The following is a 22,101-nucleotide window of genomic DNA, read 5'->3' on the forward strand; positions in this document are numbered from 1 at the left end:
TGTGACGTGTTTCGTCAGCCTCGTGCCTGCGCTATCTCAGGCTCCCCACGCTGACCCAGATTCTCCCCCAGCAAACTATCAGGACACTATGTATCAAAACCAGGCTGTGGAATGAGGACAACGAGTTCTGTGAGCCACAGCCAGAGAGAGAGAGAGAGAGGGAGAGAGAGAGAGAGGGAAAGGGAGACGGGAAGAGAAAGTTCCCGCGGCGTCTGTAGTTTATTATTCTGAAGTGAAAGGGGACAATTGAAATTCAAAGGAAGCTGGCCAATTCAGGGGGTGATAGGAAAATAATCACAAAGATAATTTGGTAGCCGGAGCTGCCGCTCTGGTCTGGAGCGTCGCGTATCCTGTGTGTCGAGACAACAATGTAATCCCTGAGCAAAGAGTAATCCATCTGGAGCATCTGAAGGGTGGAGATAGGAGCCAGGTGGAGGAGGAGGGGGGAGGAGGAGGAGGAGGTTCAGACGGCTGAAGGCTTGATCCCGAAAGGCCAGAGGTCATGGGAAACAGTGGGTCAGTACGAAGATGAGAGGTCAATGCCACGGCTGGATAAGCCAGAGCCGCATGTGCCGAGTTGGTCGCGCTTAATGGGGAGGACGGTGAGTGGGGGGTGGGACAGGAGATCAAAATTAAAAAGTCCAACAAAGGAGGATATTGGTCAGTGAAGCCTAAAAGAGTCACGGTCGAGGAATATGCACAGAAACGCGGCCGGTGTTGATTTAACCGTGAGGACGCCAGATCCAGGAAAATCACTAAGTAAAGGTGTTGTCAATCCACATCTATGGTAAAAAGTACCTGCTCTGGAGCAAACAGCCGCTGCATCCTGTTTGAGTTTGGTCCAGAAATGACGTTTTTTTTTTTTTTTCCAGGTGTACGTAAATTTAAACAAGGATGTTTATTCATCCTGGTCGCTGTGTTCAGCTTCAAACTGGACAAATGTGAATGTAGCGCGGGTGATCTCGGACCCAGAAGGGCCGCTCCCCGATTTACTGTTCATACCTGAAACCTCGACCCCTAAGAGGTTGCCTTAAGTTTCAGCTTAGGCACAAACAACATCAGTGAGAAGAGAAAAAACTGTATGTCAAAGGCTGCGGATCATTAAAATAGCCTCCTGTCTGGAAAAAAAAAAAAAAAAAAAAAAAACACAGACAAACTGGCCGAGGCTGCGTCAGAACCATCTGAGCCGGCGGCTGCAGACCGCGCTGACCTGCTCCGCTTGGCTCAATACTGACCCATTAGCCCTCTCACCCTGGGTCTCAGAGGACCTGTGACCCCGGCCATTGTCTGGCTCGGGTCTGCCCCGACGAGAGACCGGGCTACAAACAAAGCCTTGTCATTAACTCTGACTCAGCTGCCCCCTGCGCCACAACCTGCAGCCCCCGCAGCCTGTCTGGGATGAAATGAAGTGGGGCAGACAAACGCGGCGCAGTGTCGGTCAACCTTAACCCCCCCCACCCCGCGACGACCACCCGGCCGCCACCCAGTCATCTGAAGGGGGCGAGGGGTGGAAAGCTGTTTACAAGGCAGTGGAGGGACAGCGTCCGTCCACCTGCTCCTGCAGAAACGAGACGTGTGAAGTATATTGGAGAAGTGCAGCAAGGCAGCACTAAGTGCATAGTGAGAGGGGGTTAGAAGCAATAACGGTGGCGAGGCAGTTGTTTGCTTTCCCGTTCCCCCCAGTCAATAAACCAATAGCACGGAGCTGAAGAACACACAGACATGTTGAACTTGCTAAGCAGTGTGGTGCCTGCACGCGAGTATGTCGCCGCCTTCTATTGATTTTATCTTACTGGTGTGAAATAAGAAATTAATTGCAGGCACAGCGTTGACAGTCGGCTCACCTTGATCAGTTTTCTAATGCGTGTGAGAAAACAAAGCGAACGGATTCAGTGCCATCGCTGCGAGGGAACACCTCACCAGCCAAGGTTTCAAGTTGTTCGTTGTGTCACCGACGCTTCCCGAGGGACAAATTTCAAATTTAAGTAAATGCATACAGTAGGTCATGGACCTCGGAGATCAATCGCGGCAGATACGGACATCCATTAAAACCTCTACCTCCAGGAGGCTATTACGACGTATGGATTTAGTAGAATGTTCCTTTAATTGAACCAGTTAGCTTAGAGTGTGATCGCATAAGGTTCTGACATATATATATATATATATATATATATAAAAAATTGAACCATGCAGGCACCATCTCCTAAATGGGCGGAAGCAAAAGCACGTAGAGGAAGGACAAAGAGCTATTATGTGGCTTGCACTGGGCTAATTGAGAGGATGTGAAATTTAAATAATCCCTCTGAAACACTTTTGCTCATTGATAAAACAATTAATTGATTTCGCAAAAGTATCGATCCTCTTGCCTTGATGGACGTGGTTACAAGCCATCATATCGACAAAGAGCTCGAAGCATCGAAAACATTTTTTTTTGTTTTGTTTTTTGTTTGTTTTTTCACATCAGCTTCCTGCTTTTGCTGCACATCACACAAGGTCAGACTTCTGGTGTTTTTATAGCAGTGGCGAGACGTGATCTGCTCCGGGCTTATCTGTAGCCGAGCGTCGGACTGAAGGATGAGCTGAGTGACTGGGGCGAAACTATCAGACATAAAGGATGTTGCAGGCTTTGAGACAAGGCTGCAGATACAGGAGACACAGGAAAGTGAGCCGTGGTGCTCAAGATTTCCCTCTTGTGCTTTGCACAGGATGTTAAACAGTCTCCACATACTGAGTACACACACACACACACACACACACACACACACACACACACACACACACACACACACACACACACACACACACACACACACACACACACACACACGGAGCACTAGCTCCCCCCATTGGAGATTAGAAATACTGCAGCTGAGACAGTTTGTGAGGGCAGGTTTTGAGATTGTTTACACTACATATCGAAGTTATAAAACTTAGCCAATAAAAATGTCCATATATATGCAAATGAACTCTTGAATGAACACTATGCTCTCGCCAAAGTTAGTTAAAATGCAAAACAAACACATCGAAACGATTATAGGTAGCGGTGTTACTGCTAAAGAAACCTCCTTGGTGACAAACAAGTTCTAAATAAGTGGAAGAATTATTTTTCTTTTCCGTTTCTGGATTGGAACGGGCCGATATTTTTCCTCTGCCACTGTCATAACACTATACACAACACGTCCAATCTCATCTGTGATCCTCTGGACAGATTCAGGATTACTTTCATCAGAGATTTATAGATTCTGCTCCACAGAACGCCGCAGGAAATATTTCCAACCTGTGGCCATCAAACTTCACCTCAATGTACAATGAATACAGTGCATTAATATCTCTTTTCAATTCAATAAATATAGTGCAATAACTTACAGTGATTTGCATCTCAACTTGTACTTGTACATTTTACTGCATATATTCTCCTTTATATTGTCTTATTGTAAAAAGTACATATATATTAGCGATAGTAAAGTATTTCTGGCTCTGGTAAGATAACTGATTGATGCTACAGTACTATAATCTACTTAGACTGGACATTTTGGAAGAAAAATATAATTTTAGCATTGACATATTTGCACTTTGCACATACATTAAAGTATGTGTTTGCAGCCAATGCCTTAATCTCTCTGTCTGTTTTCCATAAAACACATATACCATGTCAATCTGTTGTATATAAACAAGACTACACTGGTAAAAGCCATTACTTTCAAGCTAACCTGGACAAACTACAGAACCAGTCACAATAAATCTTTAAACAAAAGCGAAGAAAAAGATTCAAACCACAAAAGTGGTTCCCAACTTCCATCTCTAAAACAGGAAGAGCCTGGAAGCAGGACACCTGAGGCAGCCATTATTCATCTTTTAGGATGCACCTGTGGTTTCAATGCAGAGACGAGTCAAAAGGTCCGCTGTGAAAAACAGCTTACACAGCCTTTTATAAGTTTGTAGGTTCACCGGGGTGGTTTGCTGGGGAAGATAAGATCCAGGTACGACCGTTTCCTTCCTTTTTTATTTCATTAGGGACATCTTTAGCATCCATAGCTTCAACGGCAAAACCAGCTCCATAATAACGTTAACAGCTTATCAGGTTGCGATGAACCTGCCCCAAAACACAAAAACACGTCGTAACTGCTGCATTTGCAAAACCTGTGTTGTTGCAATATTTATATCAACTGGCCTTGAATCATTAATGCACTTCTTCTAACTTCGATTTAACCTAAACCCCTTAAGTTCCCTTCAAAATGTTCCGTTATCACAATCCCATGACCTTACCTTCACTAGCCAGTAGTCTAGCAGGAGCTCCTGAAGCCCTCAGGGTGCCTCTTCTTAAAGCAGGACATCGGCTCTGAGCAGCATCACCTCGCCAGCTCCGCTTTTATAGCCTGGATCCTGCTGTACAGGGCAAATTGGGGAAATAGATTTCCAAGACAAAACCCGCACCTCAATTGATCTGACCTTGAAAGAAATAAATACATTGTCATCGATGATGTTCTTTGTTAATGCTTTTGTTGGCGGGCCCAGGGAGTGAATCACATCTAAACAGCCAACATCAATTGGTGAGCTATTAAGAGACACTCCTGTCATTACGGAGAGAAGGTTATCAATTCCATGTTTTTTGATTCAGCGTTGTGGTCAATAGAAAGAGAAACTGCAGCTGGGGGGTTCTGATAGTGTGCCTCAGGGTTAAAGTTCAATAGCTGATTGGTATGGACATATTCCTGAAAATTATGATGCAGTCAAACCGCTTTTGATCATTAAGGCTATTTACCTGAGCCCAGACTATTGCACCATCCGCCAGGTGTTATTGGGATTCCAGTGCTTTATTGTAGGGAGGATCCACCTTCTTTATTGGGAAAAAAAGGCCACGATGATTATTCAAACGTCTTGAAAACTATTGAGCTGCGAGTACAAGCAGCAGAGTCGACTGTTTGGAAGTTATAGCTGCTCTCACGCCGTTGAAAAAAGGGAAGGAGGGGCCCAGTTGTCTCTACGGGCCCCGTCACCGATAATTAGCAATCAATCAAGAATTAGTTTAAAAGCTGGAAAAGAACACAGAGAGCACTATTAGACTGCAAAGATTCACTGCTCTCCAATAATTGCTTTGGATTTTTAAAGGGAACCAAGGTCCTCGTGTTTGATTTATCATGGTGTCCTATCACTGCCATAAACTAGAGCTGAGGAGCCCCGATCAAACTCATTTGATTGATAGGTAAGTGCTTTTTAATAAACATCAGATTCAGTGTTTCAGTGAGCCAGACAGAGATGTAGACCGAGTTTCATCCGCTGCATTAAATCTCTAATAATAATATAACTGACAATCTTAAGTTATCCTGGCCTTAATATATGGTGCACATTATCCCCAGCAAATTTTGTTTTTCTCCTTACATGTGTAAGGTACACTCTGCTTTCACTGCACATTCTCATGTTCTTTCCCGAGCTAACATATGGTCAGGCGATAAGAAATGTGCACATTTAACACTGATGACAGATCCCCCACATCAGGGCAAAGCCACAACATGTGCATGGGCGTGCCAGCCTCGCCACAACCGGCTCGTTTCTGATGCAGTCAGAGTCAGACGTTAGAGGACCTCGGGAATAATAAACAATAAAATCAAAGAAATTATTTTGAGCAAGCTGTTGCAGTCCTGCCATCAACCACCGCTTCATGAAGAAAGGATTCTACAGCAAAGATGTTTTGTGTTGATTACATTACCTGCACTAATATAAAATGAGGTGGTAAGAAGCACAGGACCCAATTTGAAAACCTGTCAAATAAATTTCCAAGACAACTTCGAGTTCGTGCTTTTTGGGGCAAGATTTGTTTGAGTTTGAATGTATTCTATTTTAAGGGACAACACAATGTAACTCAGTGAAGGCTGACATATGAAATAATGTCACGACTACGTCACGGCGTTTAGCTGGAGGCAGAAACCACGCAGATGAATATGAGGCTACTGTTATCAACCATTACAGCTCCGAACTGAGATTTTATTGTATACCAGCTGCCTCTCTGAGCCAAAAAGACCACATAAACATGTGGCTAACATGAAAGGATTGGACTGAGGCGATAATAAAAAATAAGACGAATATTTAACTTTATAGCTGACAAATACAATATGTAGATTACTTACCCATTAATGCTGGTGCGGTTAGCTGTCCAGACGTAGCCATTGTTTTGGTTCACAGTAACCCAAGCCTGGTGTGTTTGCCAGCCTTGCCGCCAGCTAGAACAACACCAAACTCATCTATTAAATCTCTGTGCGTGACTATTCAGGACATAATTCTAGACAACTAAAGATTTATATGTCCTCATATTCTTAGTGCACATGCCTAAATAGTCGCTACTAAGTCATGTCGCCTTACAACAGGCCAACTAATTACGAAGTTCGTCGCCACTAAATGTCGATTGTTGCACAGTCATCCTCATCCGTCCATTGTGCGTTATTGCCGTGTAGCTAAAGTTGTACATGGAGGTGCGGAGGAATATGGTGAAATGCGCCATCAGTCCACCTTCACATGATCCATGCTTGCCCCCACGGCAAGGGGCACACTTCCGGGCGGGGAAACATTGGCATGACACCTGTTGGCCAATCTGGTCCAATATTCCACCATTGTAAAAAAAAAAAAAAAAAAAGTTTACACAAACTGTTAGAGTTAACTAACATATTTCTGTGGATTGTTTTGCCTCCAGCTAAGTCCCGTTCACCAACTTTTTGTTTTGTCTTTCGGAATGGAAAAAAACTGTATCTGTCGTTGCTGACGCAAAGACAAACCGAGCTAACGTTCACTCTGAATTTCTTCTCTGAATTAGTAAATACATATTTTATAGGTTATGATTCAATGGTTATGATATTCATTTAGTTTCACTAGTGACGACGACAAAAGACAATAATTCCAGAGTAAATCTCTGCAATATTAGTTTTCATAGAAAAATCATAAATATATGTAATAAATGAATGCATACTTTAAGATGGCATTTTAATGTTTTAATTAATCTGATTCATTAAATATAACGATATAGGTAAAAGACCATATATACCTGCTGCGTCATATTTGATACACAACTTTTGAGCATGATTTTTCAGAATGCATAGAGTATGAAGTAATGGGTTGCCTCAACAAATGAAATGTTTCTAGAGAAAAAATATCATTTAAAAGGATATTTTTACCGTAACTTAGCAAAGATTTAACTGCAAAAAAACAACAACTGCTAAACCAATCCATGAAAGCAGCCATATTGGAAATAGGTGACTGCTACTGACTGCAGAACATGAATATATCCAGTAGGGGGCAGATGAGAAGTACTAAATTGTGTGTCACAGGTTTTGTAGGTAAATAATACCATCATGTCAGTACTACCATTTTCTGTAGTGGCGACTAGGCATGCCATTGGTGGGTCAGAGCCCCTTCTTTAATTTTGATGTTTGGCCATGTATAAATGTTTTGTAGGGTTTTCCGCTGTTTTTTAACTAGCTCTATTGTATGTGTTAGGAAACTGTCATTCAGCAGCTTGTTTTCTAAAGGCTTGGTGTGTTTTTTTTTCCATCATAAGTGCCAAGTATATTCAGTTCTTTCATTAAAAAAAATCCTGCAGTTTTTCTGTTCTGTTATTTAACTTGTCTGAAACTGCATCAGCACAAGTAATCACCATGGATCAGGAACAGGCACACAGCAAAAGATACAATATCCCAGATAGCATATTTGGGTTTCGCAAAACCAGTACAAATCAGAATATAATGTTTACATTCACAACAAAATAACCATGGTATACACTGATAGTTCCTGCACACAGACTGAAATTGATGTGCTACGCAGGCAGTTTAGAGCTGCTGCTGATTTTTATCTCTCGTTGGCAAGACACATTGTGCAGCAGAAGAGCCATCTCTGTCATCTGGAAATGTAAACAAGCTTGTCTCCCTGAGCAGTCGGTCACAGGAAAAGTGAAAAGAGGACCAGAGCGTTCACAGTTTACCTCGCCTCCTCTAATGGCAACCTTTTCATTTAGGCTGCTGTGTTGTGTAATTTAGCGTCACTGAGGCCGTGATCAAATTCTGTCCCAGCACACGAGAAAAGAAAAGAATCATCATTTTAGTAATTTTATAATTGTATATCAGGATAAGGGACTTGTGTGACGTCAAAGTCAAAGACATTAATGGCTCACAGAAATCACTAAATAAAAAAGGTGGAGGAGTGTCTTTATTTTCGACTTTCTTTTCGATGTCTGTGTTTGCGTTCCAAACCTCTGCTTTTATCTGGATTGAAAACTGAAATGGGTACATAAAAATATTCCTACAACTGGTGTTGATGTGTAACTATAACAGGTCTTATTATACTCTCAGGGTACTTTGAAAACAGCCACATATGGTGTTACATTATAGTGTTTTGCTGCTACAATACCACACCACCTGGCATGTATGAGATAATACATTGAAAAACAGATTATTATTATTATTATTATTATTGCTAGATGATTCTAGATCGTACCTTATCTATCCTGCCTTTCTTGCATATCTTCTTTGTTACTTGATCAACTGAAAGCATTGTTCAATTAAATCTTGTTTATATACTGCACTATCATTTACAGAATTACCTGTTCTCTTCTGTTGGTGTTGACTTCATGAAGAGTCATTCTATGAAATCTCCTAAGCAGCAAACATAAAAGAAGTCTGGGTGTGTTTGTTCCACTGACTTAACTTAAGCTGTCTGTTCCAGGAAAGGTTCGTCTCTCAGAAACCTGAGGTTGCCTCAGGCCATGAGAGTATAGGTGATCACATAACAACAGATAAGTACACCCCATGAGGTTCGCTGAGTCGCAAATTGGAAATGCCAAGATATTTCATTACATTCTGCATGGCCCTAGTTTTGTTCATCCTTGGGCACTGAAATTGAAATGTTTTTGTTGCTGAGTCAGAAAGGTGCTTTAGAGTCATGTACTCAAGGTATACTGCAAGGGGAACAACACAGAAACTCATTTTGATGCTCATGAGCTGGCACATGCATTCACTTCCAGCCACTCTATAATGTTAGCAGGTGGCAAAGATTCATAAAGAAACGTTGCATGAACATTGAACATTGCTTTTTGTATGGCGCCCTCTTGTGGAAGATCTGCAGAGTGACAATATGAACGTGTCTGTGAATCCCTGAAAAGCCCAAACAGACACATTCATAGGAGCAGAGTGAACGTATTCATTTAACTTATGGCCAGTTTCTTGACTTTTGCATCATTTGTGTTCATTCGCTGGCACGGTCACACGTGGACATCACTGACGATTTTAGTTCCAGCCTTGCTTCACCTGCCGTGGCAGGTTTTCAGTTTTTAAAGTGGAAACAGCAGAAACACACTTCACTGACCCAGCGCAGGTATTCGGTGTTCAACAATGACACATGAGAAGCGGGGAATCTGACAGATACATCTGACTGAATAAACATGTCCTCCGCTGGAAACAGTCATTGTCTGAGTCCTGTAGCATTGGATGACATTTACCTTGGAGACTTTGACATGCGCCCAGCTGCTGTTATTAAATTAAATACCTGTTATCTGCAGGTATTTAATATGGTCTGAGCAAAATTCCCCAGAAAGAGGTGGAGGAAGCAATTACACTCCTTTTAATATCAAAGTCCATAAAGATTATTATAACAACAATCATTATAGATGAAGCTTGTTAAAGACGGCAGTAGCTTTGTAGGCTATTTTATAATATTTGTATTGGAGCCCGTAATAGGCCCACAACCATAAGAAACTGACACAACAATCCAGTGTATTTCTTAATATTGTGTTGGTCTCACTTGTGCCTCCAAAACAGTTGGGACTCATCAGAGAATGGACGCGGGCCTTCTAAGGGCGTCCTGTGGCGTCTGGCAACAGGATCTTTTTGTCCTATGGGTGCCACCAAGGAATGTCATTGACATGGGGTGCGGGTGCCTGGTCTGGTCTAACTGGGTGTTCGTGTCTTAGTAGCATCCTTGTGAATGCCAAGCCTAAAAGTTTTCCAGCAGAACAATGAATTGACACAAGTTGGGCAATGTTATTTACTTTTCCTGTTATGATGTCATAATGTTCTGGCTGATCTGTATTTAATGTCTGTATTTAACAGCTGCCATAAAAGCAATCACAAGAGATGAAATAGTTGCAAATACCTGAAGTCTCAAGTGCAGAAGCAACACAATAACATCACTGATCAAACATTGTTTGACTTGTAATGATGTTAGTCACTGAGCTCATACCAACTATTAAGTCTTGCGCTCTTTGACCCCACACCTCTGAAACAATGAAACATTGTACTTTTTGAGTGTCATGAGGAAGAGAAAGTCTGATTTCCACATAGTTTCTCAAGTGTTTGATAATGAAACACATTTGACACTTCCTCTAACAATGGTTTTGTTGAACAAGAGGGTGTATATCTGGGCAGGTGTCCCGAAACAGAACCTGTCTTTTGTGAGACTTGTTCAGCTTAACCAGTGTTAACTAGGGAGGGAATATTAAGTAATGTCATAATTGTTTATTTCTGAAAGAGGTTACGCGAAGAGGACAGGAATATAAGAAGCTTCATCCAACGGCATCATAAACTAGTCAGAGAGAACAGATCGAACTCTTCATCTCTTGCACTCTTAGACATCTGTTTGAGGTAAGATTTTTTTCCTTTTTCTCTTAATTTTTTATTTTTTTTGCCATATTAAATTGAGCTTGCTGATTTACTTATTGCGGGCATTTGTTAGATGAAGTGTTTACCTGCATTACAGAACAATAACATTTTCTAAATGTCACATAATACTTCTGTAATATTGAACGGTGGAGGTTTTTATAGCTCAGGTTTTGTAATGTCCCCTATATATAAAGGTAAATACAGTTTGTTAGTATTTAAATAATTTAATGGCAAATTATTTGTACTGCACAGAAAACTATATATATGATAAGATTATGTTCGTGCTCTCACAAAGTTTGTGAGAGCACATAATAAATAAATTCCAACATAAAAAACGGAGAGAAAGAAGTAAATTTTAACAAATAAAATCAAATATATCAGCTGACTGACATAAGTCTAGCAGCTGCTCTAGCTGTTATTGGCAAACATACCATTGCATACCATTCTTGCACATCTGATTGCCTCATGCGTATGCATCATTGCACCAGATATGACTTCATTGTGTGTAGGAGCCAAGATTTAATTAGACTTGAGTTTACAATAATTATTGCGCATATTATTCAGAAACCAATTATCGGTCATACACTGTATGGGAGAAGAATTCAGAGAATAATCTCTGTTGATTTTATTAATTACTTTATGTGTTTTAGCAACGGATACTTTAACATTTTACAAAGATAAGTTCAACTACAAAATAAAGAGAAGGTTAAATAAAAGATAGAGTGGAAAGTAGTTGTAATATTATTAATTATATAGTAGCACTCCTACTCTTCTTCTTTCATTAAACCATGTCATGAGGATGATGTTTTTGTTTTATATTTTGTCCTCTGCCTGTCCCATGTCCTTTAGCCAAAATGAAGACCCTCTGTGTCACCTTGTTGCTGCTCCTGCTGGTTTTGGGGATTCAAGCTAAAAGTGAGTTGTTCTTTTGTTTCTCAGTGTTTTTCTGAATGAATAATGAGCGATGCAGTCATTTTCTTTCTCGTGTTACCCTTGAAGAGTCCTGCAAGAACGAAGGTAAACGTGGCGGAGATTCAAGCGAGGAGGATCGAGACCAAGGTGGTGCCCCTCTAAGACATACGCATGTCATTTTTCTGCTCTTGTGTATTTTATGTCCCTTTTTCGGCCTCTGGTCAAAAAGCCATCACATGTCAGCACAATGTACAATGATTCTATTTTCTTGTCCTTAAAGATTCAGACAGGCATGGAGGTAAATATACTGGGGAATCAAGCGAGGAGCAGGATGAGGAGGAAGACCATCAACCCATAACAGGTTGCATCTCTTTAACAGTTTATCTAGTTTTTTCAGGCTCTTTTTGTATCTTTATATCATACTAAATGTGACCTTTTTTTCCTCCAGTTCCCAGTCAAACTAACATCACGGTTCTGGTGGCAAACTCTGTGACCAACCCTCCCAACCAGACCTTCAGCACCTATGTGGTTTACAGAGGGATCCTCCTGGGTGGGTTGAGGCGGCTGCAAGAGTCCAGCTCAGGCTTCACGTAAGATCCTCCCGTCATCTCTTCCTTTTCTTTTTCAGCTGTTTTTATTTTCACGCAGGCAACACACTTCATCCTTGTTTTCTCTGTGTCATTCTTTTCTCTATTGTTAGCCGGCTGATATTGCACAACCTTGGTTTTCCTGGTTAGGCAACACACAGTCATAATAGGATCATGACTGTATTTTCTTGGTCTTTAGAAATGGCAACTTTAAGGATTCATTGGTTAAATTTAGTTCCGTATGAGTCCTCATGAGTCAGTTCTGTCTTCATGTTTAATGCTGTGTTGTAACTTTCTGCAGAAAAGAGGCAGACAACAATATCGCAGCCACGTCTGACTCTGTCTCAACTCCTTTCCAGCTTTTCCTACACGGAGGATCCAAACTACGGCCCATTCCTGGAGAGCGTGAACGGTCTGCCTGGTAGTGCCGAAAATCGCACTTACTGGGAACTCCTGGTCAAGAAAATGAACAACCAAATCGTCAGACCCGATGTTGGTGAGTGAGTCAGCCAAGACCGTGACCTGTCTGCCTGATAACCGGTTATACACGGTTCAGCTGATAATGTGCTGTGGGTCTTGTTTGCAGGGATTGGATGTTACATTCCCGAATCCAACGATGAAATCATCCTGAAATACACCATGTACTGAGGAATCTCTTGGAATATTGTCACATATTTTATTGTCATTAATCAGCTAAGATCTATTGCTACTTGGTGTCAAGCAAGAATTAAAAGAATACATGTCCCTTTGTGCAACTTTCTCAGATTTTTTTCCCCTGACTTTTAATCAGTAGTCTACAATGGGTTTGTATAGAACTCTGATGATTAAAGATTGAAATAAAATTTTATAAACCTTAACCCACGTCTAGAAAGTTTCAGTTTTTATTATCTCTTGATTGACATGTGACTTGAATTGGCATGACTTGGCATGAATGTGGCATGAATCAATTTTTGCAAACAGGATGTTGTCTTTTCAAATTAAAACTGAGACGTATAATTCTGATCTGTACGACAGATGTAAGGTAAACGGGAACACAACTGTGCAGATTACTGATTTGATGTGGTAAATGTATCTGGATGTTTCGTGGTGAGGTGGAAACAGTGAACAAAATAACTTTAAACGTATCAGTCAGGAACAGAAAGTGCATCACCCTCAGGCCAGGGATAAACAAAATGGTTTGCTGGGAATGGATAATAGTGATGTGCGTATTGATACTGGGTAGCCTGTACAAAGACTAGCCTTGTATTATCTACATAATAATCTGATGCAAAAAGTTGCCTTACCTTTTTTAAGTAGATCAACCTCAGAGGGCTACGAGATAAAATCTCACACAAACAAAGATTTGGTGTGCAAGCTGGAGGAGCCCCCATATGGACTCAAACAATCTTGCAAGAATTGGAACAAGCTGTTACATGAGTATCTGACCCAAAATAAGTTTCTACAGAATCAAAATGAGGGAAACAAAACATGACAAGGTGGTCATGGTAATCTGGGTTGATGACTTACTCATTGCAACAACTGAAACAAGTGAAAGCTAGCTAAGATTCCTGTCAGACGACTGAGGTGTAAACACGAGGATATAAAGTATCATTTCATACGGTCCACTGTGAATGACGAGGAAGTACTTTTGGAGTACTGTCCAACTGACAAGATGGTAGCAGATCTGATGACTAAACCTGCAACAAAATTTAAGTTAAGTTTCCCAATAACTAAAGAATAACTGAAGTAGAAAATAAAATGGAAACGCTGATGTCGTTGTGTTTACTTTTTGACTGAGTAGAAAGTGTTTGACATAATAATGTGAGAGCAAGTGAGGGTGTTGAATTGTACTCTCAATAATTATTAGTTTATTTGTATTTATTTTTATTGATGTTGGGAAAAAGTAATTTGTGACACTGACAAGCCACCTGTGTAGTGGGTGTGTTTAATAAAAGTTTAATAAAAGCTCTCTTACATAATTATACTTTCTTATACCTGCTGCTTTACACTGTCTGCATCCCTCCTGAAGGGTAGATGTGTGCGTATGTAAGATTTACAGATACAGATATATGTATATTCATTTTTCATATCCTGTCAATGTGCAATACTCCTTCCAATCCTAACTATATGTACATATACCTATATTTCTTTCATATACCTGCTGTTTTTGCACTGTCTGCATCTCCCTGCCAACGGGAGATGTGTGCACATATACGTACATTTATATTTATAAGCATCTTTCTTACTTGAACACTGCCTTGTTTGTTGTAATATAGCTTTTTATATATTTTTTGATATTCTTATATTTTGTTCTTTAGTCCACCCATATGTGCACTGTCTGGCTCACTGACACATGAGACAAACACCAACTTCACTTTCCAGAGTTTTAAATGAGTGAATGAGTCTTTCTATGATGGATTGAAAAAGAGGATCTGCACACTGAGATCAATGTAAGTATCTTTAATACACCAAGAAAAAAGTGTCCAGCGTACTTTCAAATCACAATAATATCAGCCGTTTCCATTATAGTAATGCTGTGAAACACTGTATTCCTCTTGTGGAACAAAACCTTCCCCAGAACATTTTATTCAGATGTTATCATTACTCAACAACCAATGCCTTGTGTTCTTCATCTATGACATACGATGTGCTATGGGTTTTTTTCCATCAGCTGACTCAGACCACTTTGTAAAATTCAGGATGATTTTCTCATTCTTGCTGGGAATGTAACATCCAATACCTGTGAATGATATCCATTTAGTGTGTTATAATGGGGTTTACAGTCAAATCACCATTAGCTTGACAGACATATTCATAGTGGACTTACCAACATCCAGTGGTATAACTTTGCCACCTTCTTTCTGGGACAGCAGCTCCCAGTAGGTATGCTCTGCAAGATTTCCAGCCACACCGTTCACACTCTCCAGGTATGGGCCGAAGTCTGGATTCTCTGTGTAGGTGAACCTGCGTGATCAAAAAGAGGTAGTATATAAAACCAGTAGAAATTGTATAATTGAGATGACAACCATCAATGCAGTCCTTACTTAAAATTTGGGTTGGTATCCATGAGTCTCTTTAGTCCACCAAGTAGAATCCCTCTCTCAACCACAGATGCATCGTAGTTCAATGGTTGAGCTCCGGTTATGCTGTTCTTCACCACCAGAACAAAAGAAATTGTCTTACAATCTGTATGATAGATAAACAAAACTATAGTCAGATGGAATGAAAATCTCTCTTCAAACAAAGGAATGAAAATAATAATAATAAAAAAAATAATAGTTAAAAACAGAATTTTAAATACTTTGTTGCTGGAATAAAAATTTCTGATATTGACACAATTCACTTACCAGTCTCTGCCATTTTTGTGTTGTCTCTTGTTGTCCAAGCAGCAATCAAAGGAAAGAGGAACAAATCACTGCTTCCACGCATCAGCTTTTATATCGAAGGAGGTGACTGGAGAAACATTTATCATTCCTTCAAGGTGGTGTCACATTTTCACATGAAATGTGTATTTTAATAAAGATGCAAAGGTGAGATACACTGGAAGTACAGAGTTTCAGGTTTAACCATGGCAAGAGGCTAGGCTCTAGGAATGGGATTGTGTCACAACCGGGTAGATACACTGGAAGTACAGACTTTCAGGTTTAACTGTGAAAAGAGGCTAGGCTCTAAGAATGGGAATGTGTTAGAACCGGGTAGATACACTGGAAGTACAGACTTTCAGGTTTAACCGTGAAAGGAGGCTACGCTCTAGGAATGGGATTGTGTTACAAATGATTCAGTCAAATGCTTTTGACCAGAGTGACAAGTGTGTAACAACATCACAATCAAAGCCTGTTGGTAAAATCCTGGAACGGTTCAACATGCAGGATTGTAAACCCAGATCAACACCTTGAGAACAGAAATTAAATTTCACTCATGATGCTGCATTGATGGGTGATGTTGCCATATACAGAGTAGCAGTGGGCAGTCTTATCTATTTGACTGTCTGTACAAGATCTGCTCTGAGTTTTGTAGTAAGCAAACTGTCAGAGTACCTTTCTGAACATACTGAACAGCATGTGCCATCAAACATGTACTGAAGTATCTGAAAGGAACCACCTTCAAACCCCCTTTTGGGTTAATTCAAAGGTACAAGTGACAGGAAGTTGTGTCGTAGAAAATGTGATGAGAACATGAGTATACAAGCTTACAGTGATGCAAACAGGGCTGCTGATGTTAATGATAGATGAAGTGCAACTGGTTTTCATGTAAACTTAACCCAAGCCAGCTCGCGGAAAATCGAAAAGCAACCCATAGTAGCACTGTCCACTTGTGAGGCTCTACAACCATTCAAGAGTGTCCGTACCTGAAACTGCTCTAAGATGGTATTGATAACCATCTGTATGCACTATTGATGGTGTATGAGGACAATCAGGACACTGTTGCTTTAGCTACGGCCCTTTACTCTACTTGCAAAACTCATTTCTTACAACAAGAAATTAAGTAGCCTATACGAAGACTAGCCTTGCATTATCTACATAATAATCTTATGTAAAAAGTTGCCTTACCTTTTTTAAGTAGATCAACCTCAGAGGGCTACGAGATAAAATCTCACACAAACAAAGATTTGGTGTGCAAGCTAGAGGAGTCCACATATAGAGGAGTCCATATATGGGCTACAACTGAAACAAGTGAAAGCTAGCTAAGATTCCTGTCAGACGACTGAGGTGTAAACACGAGGATATAAAGTGTCATTTCATACGGTCCACTGTGAATGACGAGGAAGTACTTTTGGAGTATTGTCCAACTGACAAGATGGTAGCAGATCTGATGACTAAACCTGCAACAAAATTTAAGTTAAGTTTGCCAATAACTAAAGAATAACTAAAGTAGAAAATAAAATGGAAACAGTGACGTCATTGTGTTTACTTTTGACTGAGTGTAAAGTGTTTGACATAATAATGTGAGATCAAGTGAGAGTGTTGAATTGTACTCTCAATAATTATTAGTTTATTTGTAATTATTTTTGTTGATGTTGGGAAAAAGTAATTTGTGACACTGACAAGCCACCTGTGTAGTGGGCGTGTTTAATAAAAGTTTAATAAAAGCTCTCTTACATAATTATACTTTCTTATACCTGCTGCTTTACACTGTCTGCATCCCTCCTAAATGGGTAGATGTGTGCGTATATAAGATTTACAGATACAGATATATGCATATTAATTTTTCATATCCTGTCAATGTGCAATACTCCTTCCAATCCTAACTATATGTACATATACCTATATTTCTTTCATATACCTGCTGTTTTTGCACTGTCTGCATCTCCCTGCCAACAGGAGATGTGTGCACATATACGTACATTTATATTTATAAGCATCTTTCTTACTTGAACACTGCCTTGTTTGTTGATATATATCTTTTTATATATTTTTTGATATTCTTATATTTTAGTTTTAGTCCACCCATGAGACAAACACCAACTTCACCTTCCAGAGTTTAAAATGAGTGAATGAGTCTTTCTATGATAGATTGAAAAAGAGGATCTGCACACTGAGATCAATGTAAGTATCTTTAATACACCAAGAAAAAAGTGTCCAGCGTACTTTCACAATAATATCAGCCGTTTCCATCATAGTAATGTTGTGAAACACTGTATTCCTCTTGTGGAACAAAATCTTCCCTAGAACATTTTATTCAGATATTATTACTCAACAACCAATGCCTTGTGTTCTTCATGTATGATGATGTGCTATAGGTTTTTTTTTTCCATCAGCTGACTCAGACCACTTTGTAAAATTCAGGATGATTGTCTCATTTTCGCTGGGAATGTAAAGTCCAATACCTGTGAATGATATCCATTTAGTGTGTTATAATTGGGTTTACAGTCAAATCACCATTAGCTTGACAGACATATTCATGGTGGACTTACCAACATCCAGTGGTACAACTTTGCCACCTTCTTTCTGGGACAGCAGCTCCCAGTAGGTATGCTCTGCAGGATTTCCAGCCACACCGTTCACACTCTCCAGGTATGGTCCTAAGTCTGGATACTTCGTGTAGGTGAACCTGCGTGATCAAAAAGAGGTAGTATATAAAACCAGTACAAATTTTAGAGTCAGATGACATCCAAGAATGCAGTGCTTACTTGAAGTTTGCATTGGTCTCCATGAGTGTCTCCAGTGCATCAAGCAGAGTCCCTCCATCAACCACATATGTGCTGTAGGTCAACGGCACAGTTTTGTCGACGCTGTTCTCCACCACCACATTAATAGGAAGTGTTCGAAAAGCTGTATGATAGATAGATAAATAAAAAGATATTCAGATGGAATAAAAACCTCTTCAAATAAAGTTGAACAAATTATTCTGAAGCTTACTTTGTGTCAGAGTCCCAGGAAGCAGCAGCAGCAACAGGGCTGCAGGAAAGACAGCAGGCAATGCCATCATAGCTGTTGGTTGGTCGACTCAGCTGAAGTAACTGCACAATGTGCTTGCATTACTTATATTGCAATGCCCTTATCACTGTTCATAAACTGAACTGAATTGAATTTGTTGAGCTTATCTGATAATGCTGATAATGCTTTTCATTGAACTAGTTAAAGAGTCACCTTGAGCTGAAGTCATGTTTGTGCTGCTAAAATACTGCATCATTTGTCAAGCTCAGTTAACTCTGTTATGACCTCTCCAGGGTGGTGCTGTATTCAGATTGCTTATAGCTTGTGCTATTAAAACAAGTTTTGTGTGGAAAGTGACAGAGTAAGGGGGGGTTATATGGCAGACAAACGAAAGTTATTTATGAAACCTGGGTTCTATGAATTCACTGTCTCTGATGTTAAGGAAGAATGACACACAGAAACATCCAAGAAAGGTTTCTGATGCTCCAGTTTAAAAAAGAAACTTAGAGGAAAGCACATTTCAACTATGTTTATGTGTTTACTGCCACTGCCTGAAGGGGGAGACAAAACCTCCACAATTTCAGTCGTCCTGCTACCATGGCAGCCCCAAACAAGAGGACTCGCTCAGAGCGAACTGAGCTAAATGTTAAATATGTTTTGTTTGTCTTTGAGTGTGTGTCTCTTTTGTGTTTTGCTATGTGTCCAGTGTACTGTGGTGGTCTTTGTGGAACGGAGACAGTACTGTGAAGAAGAATTTCCCCAAGGGGACAATAAAGTCTAAAGTCTTGTTTGTGACAACTACTAACCAAACGTGGTCACAACGTAGTTAATAAAATATTAACAGGGTGTCCTCTCATTAACTTCAACTTCACAGCCCATTTACACAAGCAGCTTATTATAACTTGTAGTTATGTTTTGTTGTCAGATGCCCCCAAACAATTTGATATCATATATTGACTTTCAAGTGACACTGTTACTCTAATTTCTATAATATCTGCTGTGAGGGCAAAGACTGCCAACACCAAAACCAAAAAAGTTTTTACCAACATAATACTGTTTTTGATTTAGTGTCAAGGACCTCATTGTCTTTCATTTCCATAGCAGCTAAACTTTCACAAACAAACCTAAGGTTTTGTTGGGTAATGGTAATATCTATCTATCTAAAACACTTTATTGGGAACACCAGGAGACTTGCCAGTTCAATAATGATCCAAACCGCCACATGATTGTGATGTGCACCAGGAGGCCGGGTATGAGGCTTGTCCCAGTTTTGATCACGTACATGGATTGTGGAACTCAGAGAAATCGCTCAACGCTAGTGTGTTGGTTTCTGATTACTGCTGCTGATTGTGGCGATCTGCTATGTTTACAACACAAACTGCAACCTGCAATAAAGGAATAAAAATTACTTTGTGGAATTCATGCGTAGAAACTTGGCATCTGTTTCCAAAACCACCAGCAACATATTTTGGAAAGTCATTTCTTTGGTTTTGATGTTTGGCCAAATGGTAATATTTATTTTCCTCAATGACTTAACATTTTCTCGAGCACATGTTGGGGAAGCAAACACATGTAGTGTGATTCCTCCAAACTCAAACAGGACTGTCCTTGAATGCTTTGTACCTATCTACGATGCCCAATATATCAGATTCCTTTATTACAGCTTTACTCATTGGTGCAGAAGTGAGATATTTTGATTACTGTCATAGTTTGAATTTTTCTCAGTTGTCAAAAACTGCGATATGACGCATAAGTACATGGTATGTACTGGTTTTGGTTACTAAAATAAAGCAAGCAAAGGTCTTGCACTGTGTCATATCTCAGCTCACATAATATTCTAGTTTAAAAAAAATAACAACAATTACTTGTTGTTGTCTAGTGAGTGAGCTAGCCAGCTGGCTAACTAAATAACCTCTTCAAGCTTGGAAATGAGGTCTAAATGGGCTAAGCTCTGAAACTGAAAGAACAACTTTAAGATGTGATAAAATAGCTGATGCACAATATTAATGTGAATTAATGTGTAGTGTATTTTCAGATTCGGGATTATGAGGTAAGGCTTCATTGCAATGTATGTTCAGACCCATAGCTTCATTAGGAGACTTTTAGCTCAATAGCACTTTGATCTACTCAGAAACAAAAGAAACGGGGCTTAACATGCTTTGCATCCTACTATGGCATGAAAGATTTAATCAGATTTAATCATAATCATCATATATACATCACTGTAAGGATTTCAACTCCTTTGTCTTCCTTCTGAAATGCAAGCTGGTTAATTCAGTTCCGGACCTAAACTTAAGTTTCAATTCTACTTCTGTCTCTCGAAACTGAAGACTGACTGTTGTGGTGGTAGTCATCTTTCTGCTTTGCTGGATGGACACTGTACCACACTGCTGTGATGGCTGATTCATTTTCAGGGCCAACATCTTGCCCAGCTGTGATTGCAGTTATGTCTACACAGTCTTATCAATACATGTTGGAATTAATTACACAGATGTAGTGACGTGAATATACAGTTCAATTTTCAATAACAATACAAACTGTCTCATGATGCTTTACAAAAGCAGCCTGGAGGTGGCAGTGGAAAGGAAAAACTCCCTTTTAACAGGAAGAAACCTGGAGCAGAACCCAAATCATATGGAGGGACCCATCTGCTGAAGGCCAGCCGGACAGAAACGACTTCATATGCATTGAGTACTGGGAAAATAATTTGATGGGTGTTGTTGAACTATAAAATATATGCTCCCCGTATAATATTGAGTAAAACATTAAAATATATATATTATTATTATTATTATCATTATTATTATTATTATTATTTTATAGCATGATATTAGCGCAAATAGAAACTATAATAGACACATCTATAGGAAAAAACAGCGGTAGCAAAATATGACGTTTTATAACCTGGAGGCGCATTCACAGGTCCCTAGCCTAGCAAAAACTGAAAAAAATGACACTGTAAAAAGACAGACAACTTTTGTTGCTATGCCAAACATTATTTTTAATGCTAAAAAATAAAGTTAGGGTTAGGGTTCTTGTTGTATTTTGCCACTGTGGACCCTGCTGTAGCCATTCACGATGGCTCATGAAGGGCAGAAAGGTGTGCTCTTCTTGCCTCAAGTCTCTAACACAAAGTGATCCTGACTGAACTGAAGTACAGTATGACTGATTATGACGTAACTTTGCCAGTCTGCACTGTAAAACGGTCTCGTTTACCCTCAATACTTATCTCAATTTGAGTTTATTTATTTGTTTGTTTTTGCTGTTGGTAGTCATTAAAATAACTTCAAAGGCCAAATCTCCATCCACTGCTTATGGTGTGTGAAGGAAGGAGTCTGAAGTGCCCCATCATGCCTGTTTGACACCAGGTGTGTTCACCCTAACCCAAAGTTAGAGTGACAGTCAGAGATGGATGGAAGATAAGAGGGGGTGGGGGTCACAAAAGAAATAGTGTGTAGCACTGTATGTTGTAGCTATGCATGCGTCGAGTTACCATGTCCAGACATGTTAGAGACATGCTCACGTTCATAGGTGGATTCGGTCTCCGGCACATGCAGTCCTTGTTGGCGAGTTGTAGCTTGTTGCCATGTTTGTCACATCCCCAAAGAC

At 39.9% G+C, this 22,101-nt stretch overlaps 1 protein-coding gene across 3 annotated transcripts; it reads right to left on the minus strand.

The window, feature by feature from the left end:
• Nucleotides 1–14,560: 14,560 nt before the first annotated feature.
• On the minus strand, nt 14,561–18,606 carry LOC125013707 (transcobalamin-1-like). 3 transcript variants are annotated; one of them, XM_047594589.1, is made up of 5 exons: nt 16,666–17,014; nt 15,463–15,568; nt 15,160–15,301; nt 14,943–15,079; nt 14,561–14,855 (listed from the first exon to the last, which is right to left on the minus strand). In XM_047594589.1, the coding sequence occupies exons 2-5, from the start codon at nt 15,542–15,544 to the stop codon at nt 14,749–14,751; spliced, it is 468 nt and encodes a 155-aa protein (XP_047450545.1). In that variant the 5' UTR covers nt 15,545–15,568; nt 16,666–17,014; the 3' UTR covers nt 14,561–14,748. The 3 variants fall into 3 exon arrangements, with proteins under 3 accessions (XP_047450545.1, XP_047450547.1, XP_047450546.1); XM_047594591.1 differs by lacking the exons at nt 14,943–15,079; nt 15,160–15,301; nt 15,463–15,568; nt 16,666–17,014 and adding exons at nt 18,030–18,166; nt 18,246–18,387; nt 18,475–18,606; XM_047594590.1 differs by lacking the exons at nt 14,561–14,855; nt 14,943–15,079; nt 15,160–15,301; nt 15,463–15,568; nt 16,666–17,014 and adding exons at nt 17,672–17,942; nt 18,030–18,166; nt 18,246–18,387; nt 18,475–18,606.
• Between the last annotated feature and the right edge of the window lie 3,495 nt (nt 18,607–22,101).

This window comes from Mugil cephalus, chromosome 9, assembly GCF_022458985.1.
Source record: "Mugil cephalus isolate CIBA_MC_2020 chromosome 9, CIBA_Mcephalus_1.1, whole genome shotgun sequence".
NCBI lineage: Eukaryota > Metazoa > Chordata > Actinopteri > Mugiliformes > Mugilidae > Mugil > Mugil cephalus.

What these genes read in the sequence shown, in the direction of transcription:
- LOC125013707 (XM_047594589.1), bottom strand. Translation starts at nt 15,544, where the DNA reads ATGCGTGGAAGCAGTGATTTGTTCCTCTTTCCTTTGATTGCTGCTTGG. An exon ending in CACAAAAATGGCAGAGACTG is followed by an intron (nt 15,302 to 15,462) that starts GTAAGTGAATTG and finishes TCTATCATACAG; the next exon opens with ATTGTAAGACAATTTCTTTT. An exon ending in GATACCAACCCAAATTTTAA is followed by an intron (nt 15,080 to 15,159) that starts GTAAGGACTGCA and finishes TTGATCACGCAG; the next exon opens with GTTCACCTACACAGAGAATC.